Source organism: Protopterus annectens, chromosome 6.part0 (genome assembly GCF_019279795.1).
Source record: "Protopterus annectens isolate FY-2018-M chromosome 6.part0, PAN1.0, whole genome shotgun sequence".
Classification (NCBI taxonomy): domain Eukaryota; kingdom Metazoa; phylum Chordata; order Ceratodontiformes; family Protopteridae; genus Protopterus; species Protopterus annectens.
The window spans coordinates 14,565,171-14,581,895 of record NC_056737.1 but is presented as its reverse complement, the minus strand read 5'-3'; the positions used below and the strand labels follow the sequence as shown (position 1 = coordinate 14,581,895).

At 44.0% G+C, this 16,725-nt stretch overlaps 1 protein-coding gene across 6 annotated transcripts in view; it reads right to left on the bottom strand.

Annotated features, from left to right (window-relative positions):
• G2E3 (G2/M-phase specific E3 ubiquitin protein ligase) overlaps positions 1 to 16,725 on the bottom strand; it is a 1,254,036-nt gene that overhangs the window by 157,111 nt on the left and 1,080,200 nt on the right. For all 6 annotated transcript variants that reach the window (XM_044073806.1, XM_044073803.1, XM_044073801.1 and 3 more), the window contains one exon: positions 12,012 to 12,181. In XM_044073806.1, the coding sequence (XP_043929741.1) occupies positions 12,012 to 12,181 (170 nt within the window). The remainder of the gene's footprint in view (positions 1 to 12,011; positions 12,182 to 16,725) is intronic.

Below are 16,725 nucleotides of genomic sequence, written 5' to 3'. Positions count from 1 at the left end.
AAATACACCACAAAGGCTTTTGAGTATAGTGAAGGAAAGAACAAGATATAGAATGGGGGATGGCGGGTGGGTAACCTGGACTGCAGCAGTGACTGCCAAAAGAAAACGGTCTTCCAAGATAGAAATTTAATACCCACAGTAGCTGCTGGTTCAAAAGGAGGCAGGGTGAGTTTTTCCAGCACAAAATTGAGGTCCCATGCAGGAGCTGGTGTTCTCCTGGGAGGCCTTAAATTTTTGGCCTCTCTGAGATACTATTTAAGCAGTGGATGAGAAAAGAGGGGATTCTCTGTGTTGTAATGAGCCGAGATGGCAGAGGCATGGATTTCTATTGAAGAAAAGGATAGGCCCTTGTCAAGCATTTCAGTTAAGTATTGTAAAATCTGAAGAATATTGGGCTTTGCTGTGTCTATTACTTGTGCTTGGTTCTAAGCACAGAATCTCTTCCATTTATCAGCATAAGATTTTCTAGTACTAGGCCTTCTGGCTTCCAAAATGACATCCATCACAGGTTTACTGAGAGATGTGGTTTGAATAATTAGTTGATTAGCCATGCTGCAAGATTCAGAGTTTGAAGCTGAGTGTGCAGAATTTGATAGTTCTGCTGAGACAGTAGGCGAGGTGTTTGAGGCAAGTACCACGGAGGAAGGTGTGACATATTCCTTAGAAGTGGGTACCAGTGCTGGCGAGGCCAGTCCGGAGCAATTAGGATCATTTTTGTTTTTTCCTGTCTGACTTTTAGTAAGACCTTGGAGAGTAGAGGCAGAGGGGGAAAGGCATAGACTGATAGGTTTTTCCAGCTGAAGGATAGAGCATCCACTTTCCATGCTTTTTTGTGATGAGTTCTTGTGCAGAATTTGTCCAACTGATAGTTTTGGGGAGAGGCAAACAGATCTATGTCTGGGCTCCCCCATTTCTGTGTTAACATGCTGAAGATTTGTGGATTCAGTTTCCATTTGTGTGGTTCCATAAGATTTTTGCTTAGGTCGTCTGCCAGAGTATTTTGCTTTCCTGGCAGGAACTGAGCTTGAAGATGTATTTGTAAGTCAAGGCTGTGTTCCACAAGGCCATGGCTAGTCTGCAAAGGGGGTAGGAATGTGTACCCCCCTGCTTGTTATGTACCACATAACTGTGGTGTTGTCCGTCTTTATCAGTAGTTGTCCTGGATGGAGTAAGCCCTTGAAGGCTGTCAGAGCATTCTGAACAGCTAGCATTTCTTTCCGGTTGATATGCAGATGCATTTGGTTTGGGCTCCATTTGCCATGAATGCATCTCCCTGCCAGGTGGGCCCCCCCAAGCACAGTCTGATGCGTCTGTAGTTAGGGTTTGGGTGGCAGGGGGTAGAGTGAATGACAGTCCCTTGTTTTGGTGACATGTCTCTGCCCACCAAAGAAACTCTTGTTGTAGGCAGGGAATGAGAGGAATCATTGTTTCCAGGCTGTGACAATGTTGACTCCATAAACTTTTTAGGTACCATTGAAGTTTCCTCATATGCAGTCTTGCTTATGGAATTAGTAGAATGCAGGATGCCATGAACCCCAAAGCCTGCAGAATTTGTCTTGCAGATAACTGGGTTTTTGTTGCCATTTGTTTGAAGTATGTTGTCAATTGCCTTTTGCTCGTGAGGTAAGCCATCTGGGCAGTTGTATTCAAGCTTGCACCCAGGAATGTAATTATTTGAGAGGGTACCAGCTGTGATTTCTTTTCATTTATAGTGTACCCTAGGCATGCTAGAAGCCTTTTTACAAATGCCAGATGTTGAATAAGAGTGTCCTTGTCCTCTGCTTCAATTAGACAATCGTCCAGAGAAGGATACATTTGAATGTTTCTTTGTCTGCAGCATGCAATTACTGGTGCCAGGCACTTTGTAAAGACCCTGGGCACTGCAGATAAGCCAAAGGGCAGTGCACAGAATTGGTAATGCAAAAAACCTGCTTTGAAGCGGAGGTATCTTCTGCATGATTCCCTTATTGGGATATGCAGGTATGCCTCAAGTCTAGAGTTACTAACCAAGTATTCTTGCCTAGCATAGGCAGTAGCTGTTTTAAAGTCAGCATTTTGAAATTTGGAATGTCCAGGAATGTGTTCAGAATCGATAAGTCCAGTATTGGATGCCATGAATTGTCTTTTCTGGGTACCAGGAAAAGTCTTGAATAAAATCCTTGTCCTTTTTCCTTTTTTGGTACCGGTTGAATAGCCCCCATATCCATGAGGGAGATTACTTGTTTCTGCACCTCTGCCCCCTGGTTTTGTGGCAGATCCGGCCATCCGTTTGGAATTGGCAAAGTATGGAAATTAAATCTGTACCCCTGGGATACTATGTTTACTACCCACTTGTCCTGGGTAATTAACTGCCAATTTTGGGCATGAAGTGCTAATTTCCCCCCAAGGGGGCTGCCAAAAGATAACTGCTTGGAGATGGCAGAGGAAAGTCATTGAGACTGCTTACTGTAGGGTTGTGCTTTGTTTCCTCCAGATTTGGAGGTGAAGGCACCCCATTACTTTGACCTGTAAGAACCCTGTGATTGATATCTAGAGCCTTTTGAGCACCTGGGTTTGCCCTGACTGGCTCTGTTGGACACAGGAAAGGACCAGTTTTTATGCCAGTGCCTACTGAACCTGGGTGTCTGCACTTGCAGGAAATCTTTTACAGTTCGCATACATTTAGCTTTGTCTTCCATTTTCTTTAAAACCTCTTCTGCCTTATTACCAAACAGATTATCATGCTGCAAAGGGGCATCCAACAATTTAGCTTTAACATGATCAGCCAGATTTTGCGTCTTGAGCCAGGCATGCCTTCTAATCACAGATCCAGTAACGGCGGCACTACAAAAGGCCTCCAAGGAATTAAAACCACATTGCAAAGTATGCAATGTGGTTTTAATCAGTGGCGGCTGGTGACTTCAAAGCAAAGGGGGGCTGCAGGAGACAGCATTGCAAAGTATGCTTTCCAACCTGCTCTGCTGAATGCAATAAATCATGTAACTTTTTCCACACAATCAGAAATCAACATCATTTTCTGTTTAAGTAAGCCCATAACATGTTGTTGATATTTCAGCATATGAAACTGGCAGTTTAAAGCCCTGATTGCCAAGGTTGCAGACATATAAAACGGTCTTACCCCATCTATCCAGCGCCCTGGAATCTCTATCAGAAGGGGTAGGATTTTTGGCTGTAGAGGCCTTAATACCCTTGGGACCCTGTGATTTTAGTCTCAGGATCAGCAGCTGGATTTTTGAAAAGAAATTTGTGGGAGTCAGGAACCCTGTAATATCTGTCTGGCTTACTAGGAGCCGGAGGCAGGGAATCAGGAGCCATGCTTGATTACGAGAACACATCATCAACGATGTCTAATACAGGAAGTATTGCCAAAGGCCTATGCTGAGGAAGAAGGAAATCCCTAAGCCTCTTTTTTGATTCAGAGAAGTCCTGACTCTCCCAGTGAAAATGTTCCCTTAAAGTATGCAAAGTCTCTCCAAAAGAGTAATCCTCAGGAGGAGATGCAGATGGGATGGATTCCTCTGCATCAGAATCCTCATAGGGTGGAATAGAAAATTCCTGATCAGAAGAGGAAACAGAAGAAATGGAAACCTGATCTGAAGATTCATAATCAGTGCCTTGCCTGGGCTTCTTAGCAGTGGAGGGGGGGTGTTGGAAACCCCTATCAATGTAATTAAATCCTCAGCCATCTTGATCATTAGTTTTTTAGGCATAGGGGCCTGAGCACGTGGAACATGCATCGTTTTTTTTAAACATAGAAGTTGTTTTTGACCTTGGTTTTGTTGCTGCCGTCGGACTCATTCCCTCCGGCACAGCTCTTTTGTGTGTGCGCCTTTAACTCCTAGTGGGCGTGGCTTAAGCCTTTAAAAAATGAAGTTATCACCTTACAGTTCCAGAAAATACTCATTGAGAGAGGTCAAATATCAATACAGTTGTGTTTGCCATCACATATGCTTCAAGACAAAATATCCTGGTAACTTGTAAGTAACATGGTTTTGGAATTATTAATGCAAATATGAACAATCAATATTTGACGCCTAGAGGAGCAGTAGGAGTTAACTGCAGTAGACGCCTGAAGGAGCACTCGGCTGTAATGAACGTTGAGGCCTGAAAACACCCTCAGAAGCCGATGCCTGCTCAGTGGCTCCGGAACAATCCAAGGGAGAGACATCCGTGGGTTCAATACTTTGCGAATCTCGTGGTATACCGGACTCCAAATGGGTCTCGGTAGAGGCCTGCGACTCAAAAGTAGTGGGTATCAGGGACTGTGAACTCGCCTTACTGAGTACCGGCGAACTGGCGACTGGCTTAGGAGAAGGTTTGTCGTCGGTTTTGGTCCTTGACGGTCAGTCTCTGTCTTTTTCCTTGCGTTTTTTGTGAACTCCGGTAGTCGGATTGCTAACCAACGACATTTCAGGGTAGTTAAATCCTGGACCAAAATATTTAGAAGCAAAAATATACCAACGCTTAATAGTGCATTGGTTAAATTTAGCACAAAACCGACAGCAAGGCACGTTGTGATCAGGGCTTAGGCAAGGAATACAGTACAAATGAAAATCCTGATGAGGTATTTGCTTCCCATAAGTAATGCAGTTATTAACTTTTACTGACATCGGTAAGGAGCAAGAAAAAGTTTCCCCAACGGGGTACTTAGCTTTAGTTTGAAGACTTTGGTTCTGAAACTCAAATATATTTCAGGAGTCTGCTGACTGGTACTTGCGAACTGCTTCTGCCTCGGGCACCGTGCGGCAAGAAAGACGGATTAAAATGGTGTCGCTGCATGTTTTATACCCCTGACGACCTGACGTCATGGAAGAGGAGACAGCAACCGACGCAGGACCCAAGACTTTGCTATTCAGGCTGACTTAGGGCAACCTGCCAGCAGATTACCCAAATGTAATGACTGCAACAGTGAAACACGAAGAACATCCTAAGCTGCCTGTGCACGTCCAGGGAGTGCATGATCCTTTCCCTTTTATTCTGAGGATTACGGAAAAAGGTTGGCAAATGAAAGGATTGGTTTAAAGCCACACTAGATACCACCTTGGGCATAAATGATGGGTTAGTCTCGAGGGAAACCCTGTCCGCATGGAAGATAATGAAGGGTTCCACGGCCATAAGGGCCTGCAATTCAGACACTCTTCTTGCTGAAGGGATGGCTAGAAGTAAAGCTGTTTTCCAGGAAAGGAATTTTAACTCTGCTGAAGCAGCAGGTTCAAACGGTGGAAGCGTGAGTTTTTCCAATACAAAGTTAAGGTCCCAGGCTGGAGTGGGAGCTCTCCTGGGGGGGGGGGTCTTAAATTTTTGGCTCCTCTCAGGAACTGTTTGAGCAGAGGATGAGAGAAGAGGGGTGGCTCAGTATTATAATGAGCTGAGATGGCAGCGACATGAATCTTAATTGAAGAGAAGGATAAGTCTATGTGGAGCATTTCCGTTAAGTAATCTAGTATATGAGATAAGCTGGGCACAGTTGTGTCCATTCCTTGAGACTGGCTCCAAGAACAGTATCTTTTCCACTTTTCTGAATAGAATTTTCTAGTACTAGGCCTCCTTGCCTCAAGGATAACATCCAGCACCCGTTTACTGAGGGTTGCTGGTGATTAGTTCCAGGGATGAGCCAGGCTGCTAGGTTCAGGGTTAGTAGCTGAGGATGCAAAATCTGGCCCTCCTGCTGGGACAGCAGGGAGGGGGTCTGATGCAAATGCCATGGTGGCAGTACTGTCAGACTGCGCAATAGTGGGTACCAGTACTGGCACTGCCAGTCTGGCACAATCAGAATTGTCCTTGGCTTGTCCTGTTTGATCTTTAGTAGAAACTTCGAGAGGAGGAGCAGAGGGGCAAAGGCACAGAGTGAGAGGTTTTCCCATGTAAAGGACAGGGCATCCACTTTCCAAGCTTGGCTGTGGGGAGTCCTGGAGCAATATTTGCTCAATTGATAGTTCTGAGGGGAAGCAAAGAGGACCACCTCTGGTGCCCCCCACCTGTGGATCAGAAGCTTGAATGATTTAGGTTCCAGTTTCCACTCGTGTGGGTCCATTAGATTTCTGCTTAAGTCTGCCAGTGAATTTAGTTTGCCTGGCAGGAAATGAGCTTACAGGTGCACTAGATTGCTCAAGGCTGTGTTCCACAAACCCATGGCTAACCTGCAGAGTGGGTAGGAATGAGATCCCCCCTCTGCTTGCTTATGTACCACATAACTGTGGTGTTGTCTGTCTATCAATAGCTGCCCTGGAAGAATAAGGCATTTGAAGGCTGTCAAAGTATTTTGTACAGCTGACATTTCTTTTTGACTGATATGCAGGTGCATTTGCTTTGGGCTCCATTTGCCTTGAATGAATTTCCTGCCAAGTGGGCCCCCCATGAATAGTCTGATGCGTCTGTTAGGGTTTGGGCGGCAGGGGGTTGAGTGAAAGGGAGTTGTTTGTTGTGGTAGCAGGCCTCTGCCCACCAAAGGAACTCTACCCTTAAGCAAGGAATGATAGGAATCAGTTTCCAGGTCCTGAGAATGTTGACACCAGAGACTTTTTAAGTACCACTGAAGTTTCCTCATATGCAGTCTTGCATATGGAATTAGTAGAATGCAAGTGGCCATGAACCCTAGGGCTTGCAGTGTTTTTCTTGCAGATAGCTGGGTTTTGGTGGCCAGTAGTTTGTCAAATAAATTTGTTTTTTGAGGAATGCCATCTGGGAAGTTGTGTTCAAGCTTGCTCCCAGGAATACAATCTGTTGGCTGGGTACCAGATGTGATTTATTTTCGTTGATGGTGTACCCCAGTGAAGTTAGAAGTCTCTTTATAAATGTCAGGTGCTAGAGTAGCAATTCCTGACTGTCCACCTGAATCAGGCAATCGTCCAAGTATGGGTACATTTTAATTTTTCTCTGCCTGCAATATGCAATGGCTGGAGCTAGCATTTTGTGAATATCCTGGGCGCAGTAGATAAGCCAAAGGGAAGTGCAGAAAACTGATAGTGCATACAGCCTGCTCTGAAACAGATATTTCCTGCAAGATTCCCTTATGAGGATGTGCAGATAAGCTTTTTTTTTTTTTTAAGTCTAGGGTGGCTAGCCAGGAATCCTTGGCTAGCATAGAAAGCAGCTGTTGGAGAGTAAGCATTGTGAATCTTGGAACCACCATGAAGGTGCTGAGAATAGACAGATCCAGGATAGGGCACCAAGAGTTTTCTTTTCTGGGTACCAGAAACAGTCTGGAGTAAAAACCTTGTCCCCTTTGCTCTGCTGGGACAGGCTGAATAGCCTTGATACTGAGAAGAAAAAGTACTTGCTTTTGGGCCTTTGCCCACTGGATTGGGGGGGCGGGAGGTCTGGCCATCAGCTTGGGGCTGTCAGTGAGTGGAAGTAGAATCTGTATCCCTGGGATACAATGCTTAGGACCCATGGGTCCTGGTAATGGACATTTCATTTTTTAGCATGCAGGGCGAGTGTTCCTCCTAGGGGTGCAAGTACTTGGGCATGGCTGGGAAGAACGATAGACAAGTCATTGTGAACTTTTTCCATAAGGAGGGTGGCTTACCACTCCTGGTTTTAGAGGTGGGAGCACTCCATTGCTTAGATATCTGCATACCCTGAGACTGTACTCTTGGTGGTCTGTTTTCCCTGGGTTTGGACTCAGAAGGGCTGGGAGGGACTGGAAAGGACCAGTTTTTAGAAGGCCAATGCATACTGAATCTAGGTGGCTGTACCTGTAAGAAATCTGTAACAGTTTGCATAGATTTAGCTTTTTCCTCCATCTTTTTAAGAACTTCTTCTGCTTTTGTGCCAAACAGGCATTCCTGGTTCAATGGAGCATTTAGCAATTTTGCTTTGACATGGTCTAGCAGGATTTGTTCCTTCAGCCAAGCATGCCTTCTCAGTACAGACCCAGTGACAGCAGCCTTGCAAGATGCTTCTAAGGCATCAAAACCACCCTGCAAAATATGTTTGATAACTTGGTTTGCAGAATGCATTAACTCTTGTAACTCTTTATTCTCTGCACAATCTGGAAGCAACAACATTTTTTAATTAATTCCATGATATGCTGCTGATACTTCAACATGTGAAGCTGGCAATTTAAAGCCCTTATGGCAAGAGTTGCAGAGGTGTATATCTTCTTACCCCATCTGTCTAAAGCTCTAGAATCCCTGTCCTATGGGGTAGGGTTTTTGGCGGTAGTGGCCTTAATACCTTTAGGTCCCTGGGAAATGGTCTCTGGATCCACAGTGGGATTCTTAAAGATAAATTTGTGTGAGTCAGGTACTCTGTAGTACCTGTCAGGTTTTCTAGGAGCTGGTGGTAAAGAATCAGGAGTAAGATTGAACTCCATGAAGACATCATCTACAATATCCAGGATAGGGGCTATAGCTAGAGGCCTGTACTGAGGCAAGTCTAAAAAAAAATCTCCGAGTCTCTTTTTTGGACTGTGGGTAGTCCTGGCATTCCCAGTGGAAATGCTCCCTTAAGGTATGCAAGGTTTCACGAAAAGAAAAGTCCTCTGGAGGGGAGGCAGAGGGAATGGAATCCTCTGCATCTGAATCCTCATAGGTAAATAAGGGAATATCCTGATAATCAGAGGGATCAGAATCATTGGACTCGCGGTCTGTAGAATCAGTAGGAAAATCAATCCTTTGTCTTACAGAGGGGGAAGGCTGGCTTCCCCTATTTAAGGTTAAAAGCCATTCTAAGCATTTGTTTCCGTGGCATGACAGCTTGAGCATGCACTTTGGTCATCGGTTTTCTAGGCGTAGTATGGGCCTGAGAAAGTCGGTAGTTTTAGTCAAACGATGATTTCGGTTTAATACGAACATCGGAAGGTTGGAATACACCCTCAGAAGTCGGTGCTTGCATAGCAGCTCCGGACCCATGCAAGGTAGAGACATCCGCAGGTTCCAAAGTCGAAAAAGCAACTCGCGGCATACCAGACTCTGAATGGGTCTCAGCAGAGGCCTGCAAATCTGCAGAAGTGGGTATCAGGGGCTGCAAAGGCGCCTCACTGAGTACCGACCTATGTGGTCTGTCGCTGTCTTTATCCTTACGTTTTTTTCAGAAGATCGGTTGTCAGATTGCTTACAGAAGCCATTTTGGAATACGGAGAACGAGAGGGAAAGAATTTAGCGACACAAATAGCCAGACGATGAATCGTTCAGCAGTTGAACAAGGCACAAAAAATGACAGAGACGAACGTCGTGGTCTGGGCCTAAACAGGTGACGCAGTAAGAATGAAAATCACTGTGAGGTATTTGCTTTCCACAGGCAAGACAATTAACTTTTTCTGACATTGGTTAGAGCAAGAAAAAATGATCCCCCCATGGGGTACTTATGTTTTAGAAGACTTCAGGTCTGAAACTCGAAAAATGAAAATTTCAGGAGGTGGCCAACCAGCACTTGAAATCTGTTTCTGCTTCGGACACTGCACGGCAAGAAAAGCTGATGTAATGGCGTCGGCTGCATGTTTTACACCTGACGACCTGACATCATGGAAGAAGCGACAGCATCCGACGCAGAAATCCCAAGACTCCGGTATTCAGGTCGACTTGAGGGCTATCTGCAGGCAGAGAACCCAAATGTGAGGACTGTAACAGTGAAACACGAAGATCATCAGAGAGAGCGTCCATCAGAATTAAGTAATTTCCTATCGCACTTCTGGCATCTTTTGAAGCCAGAAGTTCCTTTAAGTTTCTTTGCCATACCTGAAGGGCCACACACACACAGGCAGGCAGAAAGAAAGGAAATAAAGGTAAGCTAAGAAACTAAATTTTTCCCCTTTAAAAATAGCTAGGCAGAAGGAAAAACGTACCAACAATGGTAAGCAAAGTTTACCGTAAAGGTAGATGGAGGAAGTAAAAGTAAAAGCAAAGGCCTACCAACGATGGTAATAGGAAAAACACTTAAGTGTTAAATAATTAGCCTGGAGGAGCTGGATAGGAGATAAAGGTTTTAGCAAAAGAAACTTACAGTTTCAGATGAAAGCGATTGCTCGAGAGCTGACAAGAAAAACATGTCTGGCACTGAAAAGTGGCAAATGAGATCAGAGGTAATTCTGAGAGGAGCATTATGGATAAAGCTAAGCTTGAGAGTTTTTGGAAGGAACGAGCTGGAATAATGGCTGAGTTGGTTCCAAGATATGGAACCGAACCCACAGTCAAAGAAAGTGAAGATTGACAACATCAGCTTGAGGGGGCTTGTTATGTTTCCTTTTACCTCCTTTGGCCTTAACTTGCTCTGGTGTAGACATATGTTTCTTTTCAGGTATTTTCTGAAGCAACATTTCATAAAACTTTCTGGCAAAGGACATGCAGTTAAACAATGGAATAAACAGGACAATGGTGTTAGTATTTGACTGAATAGTGGCAGATACTGCTTCATGTTTTATAAGTACATGACACAGGTGTTGAAGCAATTCAGCTGGTACAATGTTTTTGGAAGATACTGAGGAGCAATCCTTCTCAACAATGTAAAGATTTTATTAGAATCCAAGGAAACAATCTCTGGTTGCCCTTTCCCTTCTCCATTGTATCAGGTATGGCTACTTTTCAGTAATTAGAAAAATGTTCCTTTCTTAGAATTTTTATCTATATCAGATGTTGCTCCCGTCAAACAGGATTGAGTACTTTTAAACAACTCAGTAGTAGCCCAACTAAATTTTAAACAAATCTGACAGAAATCAAGCTCATCTGTCCAACCAAAAAAACGAGAACTAGAAACAAGTATTGGTGTGTTAATGTCCTTGTGCTAGGCAGACAGCTAAGACAACTTACTTCCTCCAAAGATCCAAAGAAAATCTTCTATTTTCTTGAGGAAAGTTTCAGATTTTTGTGGAAAAATTACTGAAGGTGTCCATTTGGTAGCATTAGACACTGTACAGTAGTATTCAACCATTATAAACCGAGGGATCAGTGGCAAACACCAACATTCCCGGCTGGATCATGTAAGTTTCGCACTTTCAGGATTTTGAGCATATAATAGGGACTTGTGTGTGTGTGTGTGTGTGTGTGTGTGTGTGTGTGTATGTGTATCTCTCTCTCTCTCTATATATATATATATATATCTATATCTATATATATATATATATATCACACACACATACACGTACGCGTTTTATGACAAGTACCTTTACAGGTGTGAGAACAGCATTATTTTCTACAGTGAAGGGAAAAGGGAACATCACTCAAAGCTCATCCTGAATCCAGTTTTCTAGCTAAATACCCAGGCATCCTCTTGGCTTCAGCGACTTTCCATTCATACCACCCTATATGATTTATTCCAAGTGGTGCTAAAATACCCATTTTTCCACCTGTGATACTGCTAGGTTGACCTCTCTGAGTAAGCATGTTTTCACTATATATTCCTATTAGTAGTACATAAATACATAAACTTGTATATCCGTTTAATAAACATACTCATACTAATATCTACTTACTCTGTACTCTTGGTAGAGACGGAACTTATCAGGGATCACAATACCAGTCCTGTCATCACTAGGTGGTTCAGTGGGATACGCAGTAATTCTGTCTCTATAAATAATCTCGCTAAAGAACCATGTTCTATTACCATCTCTGGCATGGCAAGATTGGTTTGGATGGGGGCAGGGAGAGCAAGTAGCCAGAAATAGACACTCTTATCCTTGGTTGGTCTGTTTCTGTGCACTGGAGTAGTCTCCTTTTAGGCCATCCTGCTAATAGCAGAAGTGAAAAGGGTACTTTGACAAGGGAGCACTGGAACAACACTAAGGCCACAAACAAAAAATTCCCAGTCAACTGTCAATGCTGTAGAGTCATCAGCACTCAACCCTTTTAGTTTGCTCTTGCAAGGCTGCATCTGCATCCATTTAGTGAAAAGGCTCTCCGCTGGTATAACATGCTGCAGCTATGCAGACATCTGGGAAAAACTATGGTGGTGGGACAAGCGGAACAAAATAAAAAGGCACAGTTTGGTTTTATCGAAAAACAGCTTGAGCTTATATTAACTTTTCACACAAATTATCAACTCCACTCTTCTGAGAAATTAAATTTAAAATGTACCTTATAAATGATGAATGTACTCTACGAATTACATAGAATCTGATCATATCCATTTCCAACTGCTTTTTGTCTTCAATACTGTGAAAACTTAAGTTTTTAGTAACAGAAAGGTACGCAGAGCAGTCACGGACAGCTGCCTTCAGGTCTTCTAAAGTTTCTGCCTCTGCAATCTGAAAAAAAAATGAAAGTGTTGACATACTGTGTAATTTAGTATTGTGTTGCTATGTATGCATCTCGATGTGAAAATCTGCAACTAGCACAGGCAAAAGGAGTGAATGGCGTTTAACTGGAGACTAACTACTGTACTGCTGTTTTAGATATGTCAGAAGCAGCAGCAATTAGTATTCTACAGGCGTCATTCTGGATGCTTACAGGTGAGTATTAAATCATTTTGATAGGCAAAGTGGTTCACGTAATACTGTTGCTGGAAGCAACACGTAAACTGTGAGAGATACACGAGTGAGAAATCACTCTGGGTTTATACATAGTTGTTCTACACTACATATAAGGAATCCAAACTCAAAAAATGACTAATTTTGAGAATGGTGCACTTTATAAAATGGTAGGGCAACTATAAATAAAGTCCACTAGTTCAGCTGTCATACACAGCTTAAGTCCAGACTGTGACTATAGTTAGATACGCACCCTATGTACCTCTAGAGAAGGAATGGGTACAGAAGATGAATAATTTATCTTCACATACCCACCTCTTCTGCAAGGGGATAAGTGGTGGCATGCTGGTGGGAGGGGTGCAGTTGCTGCATCTTGTGTGGAGACTGGAACTCAAATATCAGCCAGGCTAGGGTGAGGACAGTTTAGGAGTCATCACAGTTTTAGGACAGGGTGGCTGGGGTTACCCAAGACCATACTTCATTGCTTACAGTAGCTTTTAAAAGGATCTAAAAGCACAAAGTGGGTAGTACTATTTTCGTACAAGACAAGCCAGCCACTGCATGTGGCAATGGCTGGCTTCCAGGTCCATTCTTTTATGGAGGCTGTAACTCACAGTCATCAGGAATTGGGCTGATTGAGAGCATGAGGTTAATTTGTGCTCCCAGGATCAAGCACTCAAGACCGAGGTTCAGTAGAAGCTTACAGGGGGAGCCATGCTACTACAGAATTAACCATTCAAACCAGCAATGACAACTAGTGGCAGGGGAAATATACACACACACACACACACACACACACACACACACGATTCTATCACTGATCATTCACAATACTGAACAATGAAAGAACATTCATTTAGTCAAAGTAAACTTTCACATACAGATCAACACAGAGGAAAAAGTATGTATCATAGGTTTATAGGTAGGTACTAGGCTATCGGCCCGAGGGCCTACGTAAGCCTAGCCAACAAGGTTCCCTGGCTTATGTCACCCAAGAAAGTTATTTTCCTGTGCCACTGTCAAGCAGAGACGTGATCCCCGGGGTGTATTTCATATTTCCCATCCACTCATCAAGATTTTTCTTAAAGGGTGCTAATGAAGAACTTTGCTTGACATAGATGGGTAGCCTGTTCCAGAGTATGGGAAGTCTCTGGGACAGGATTCTATCCCTCCAGCATGTCCTGTTTATTGTAGTGACAAGGTTTAGGTCCCTAGACCGTGTAGCTCGGAGGGATTGGGATTTCTTTAGGTGTAGCATGTCCAACAGCTCTGGGTTTGATATGGCTTTATACATTAGGCAGAGATCACCTCGGAGTAGGCGATATGCTACGGAGTAAAGCTGGAATATTTTGAGACGGTCAGTGTAGGGAATCTGTTTGAGGCCAGTAATCCTCTTTGTGAGGTACTTCTGTAGCCTTTCCAGCTGCTGTAGATGTCTTGCGAGGTACATTCCAAAAGGGGCGTTGTACTCTATAATGGGTCTAATGAATGTCAAGTAGAGGGGAACAATGACCTCTTTTTTTCCTGGATGAGAACCCTTTTATGATGGTGTGCCACGTAGGAGGACTTCCTGACTACTGTGGCGATGTGACTATCAAAGGACAGACTACTGTCCACCTGGGTCCCAAGGTCTCATCACACATTCTTTAGTGTTGAGTAGACTGCTGTCTATGTAGTAGTTTATCACTGCATGAAATTTCGATACTCGGGCTCGTACCATAAGAATGACAGTTTACAGAAGGAAGATGGATTAAATTAATAAAAATTTAAATCGTAAAAATATAAAATAAAAAAAACCTGAAAACTTTTTTTTACAGCAGAAACAAAACAAATGCAACAGGAACAGACTCAGTAGAAATACATGGATATATAAAAAACAGTACTATAAATAAAGGCACACATGTAAAACTTACCCACCAACAATATATGCCATTAACTTACAGTTTGCAGTTTTCATAGTGCAAAGACAGCTTGTTGTGAAAAAAAATCCCACTACACCTTTATTGTAAGCGCTTTCATGCAAGTCCAATGCCTGCAAGCTTTTTGCTTTAGAGTTTGTGATTTTTATTTACTAGTTTAAATAAAGCAGACAGAGATGTATAAAGTGAGCTATGCAGAGAGTTATGTAAATAACAATGACATATTGCACGTAATAAGAAGTTATGTACTCACCATAACGTTCCATCTGAGTAGGTAGCTTCATTTGTCTGCAACCTGTGGGTCTCGGATCCGATATCGGATCCGAGCTGGCAACTTGTTTCATAGCTAATGGATCCGAGCTCCTAGCTCCTCCCCTCACCCATAATCCCCTGCCAACCCTCCATGACCTCAGATCAAGTTTGCCCCTCAATATGTACCCAAAAAGGGTATTCCAACTCACATAGATCCACTGAAGGCCAGGGGGAAGGAGGGGGGGATGGTTGCAGACAAATGAAGCTACCTACTCAGATGGAACGTTATGGTGAGTACATAACTTCTTAATCTGAAGTAGGGACTTCATTTGTCAGCAACCTGTGCAGAGTCCCCAGCTACCTGAATCTTGGGTGGCCATCATGGAAGGATATTGCGTAGCACCGCAGAGCCAAAGGATGCTCTCCCTCTAGAAATCACGTCCAGTTTGTAGTGGTTAATAAAGGTATGAGATGAGGCCCAAGTGGCTGCAGAACAGATATCATCCAATGGAACTCTAGATTTGAAGGCCGCAGAAGTAGAGATGGAACGAGTGGAACGTGCGCGAACACCTTCAGGTGTGGGTCTCCCAGAAGCTTGGTACGCTAACAAGATACATTGGGAAATCCAGTGTGACAGAGAGATTTTTGATACTGCTTTCCCCAAATTAAATTTGGCAAAGGAAATGAACAGCTGGTCGGATTGCCTGTGACCAGCTGTTCTATGAGTATAAAAACGCAGCTGCCTATGAACATCTAATGAGTGCAGCTTGTACTCTCCTTTATTCTGATATTTAGGAAATAAGACCGGTAAATTTATGGATTGATTTATATTGGTTTCTGATGCTATTTTGGGAAGGAAGGAGGGATTGGTCCTGAGGTACTCTCTGTCCGGATGAAAGATCAAGTAAGGAGGTTTCACAAAAAGAGCGTGAAGCTCCGAAACTCTTTTCGCTGAAGTAATGGCTACAAGAAATGCTGTTTTCCAGGACAAGTATTTGAGATCTACTGAAGCAGCAGGTTCAAAAGGTGGAGCAGTCAGAGCTTGAAGAACTAGTGAAAGATCCCCAAGGTGGTACGGCTTCTTTTATAGGGGGTCTAAGCAAAAAGGTGCCCTTGAGAAAGGTTTTACACAATTTGGCCGACATCAAGGGCCCTGTGTCATGTCCCACATGGTAATGGGAGATGGCAGCCAATTGCACTTTGACAGTTGAGCAACTAGCGCCTTCCTGAAAAAGTTCGGTTAGGAAGTCTAATATGGATGGAAGAGGAGCCATAAAGGGATCTAGATTATGATGCTCCGCCCAGACGGAGAAATGTTTCCATTTACTGCGGTACACTTTCCTGGTGGAAGGCTTATGCGCTGCCACGAGGATGGCTTTAACTGGTGAAGAGATTCCGGGAGTCCTAACTAGGAGTGGAACTGGAGCAACCAAGCCGTCAGCTTCAGATTGTCCAGATTTGGGGTCGGTAAGTCCGACGGGTGGAAGATTAGATCCGGACTGGGATCCAGAATCCAAGGGGGATTCACTAGGTGAGACCACAGGTAAGGGAACCAAATTTGCCGAGGCCAGAATGGGGCAATGAGGATCATCCTGCTCCCCAACCGCGAGGCTTTCTGTAAGAGCTGCAGCATCAGGGGTAGAGGAGGATAGGCATAAAGTAGACCGGGTGGCCAAGCATACACCAGAGCGTCTCTTGGGGTTTCGCCTGGAGGGGGAATCACAGCGAAGAAATTGCCGCATTTGGTGTTTGAGGGAGAGGCAAAAAGATCGCAGCAGGGTTGCCCCCATATTGCGAATATCTGCTTTGCTACTAGTGGGTTGAGAGACCACTCATACGGGGTAAGAAGGGTGCGGCTGAGTTTGTCCGCTAGGATGTTGGCCCGCCCCGGAATGTGAGTTGCAATCAGAAAGCGGTTGGTGGAAATCACCCATTCTCACACTCTCAGAAGGGAGATTCACTAGGTGAGACCACAGGTAAGAGAACCAAATTTGCCGAGGCCAGAATGGGGCAATGAGGATCATCCTGCTCACCAACAGAGAGGCTTTCTGTAAGAGCTGCAGCATCAGGGGTAGAGGAAGATAGGCATAAAGTAGACCGGGTGGCCAGGCTACGCGGCATAGAGGGTAAGACCTGGTTCCCCCCTGTTTG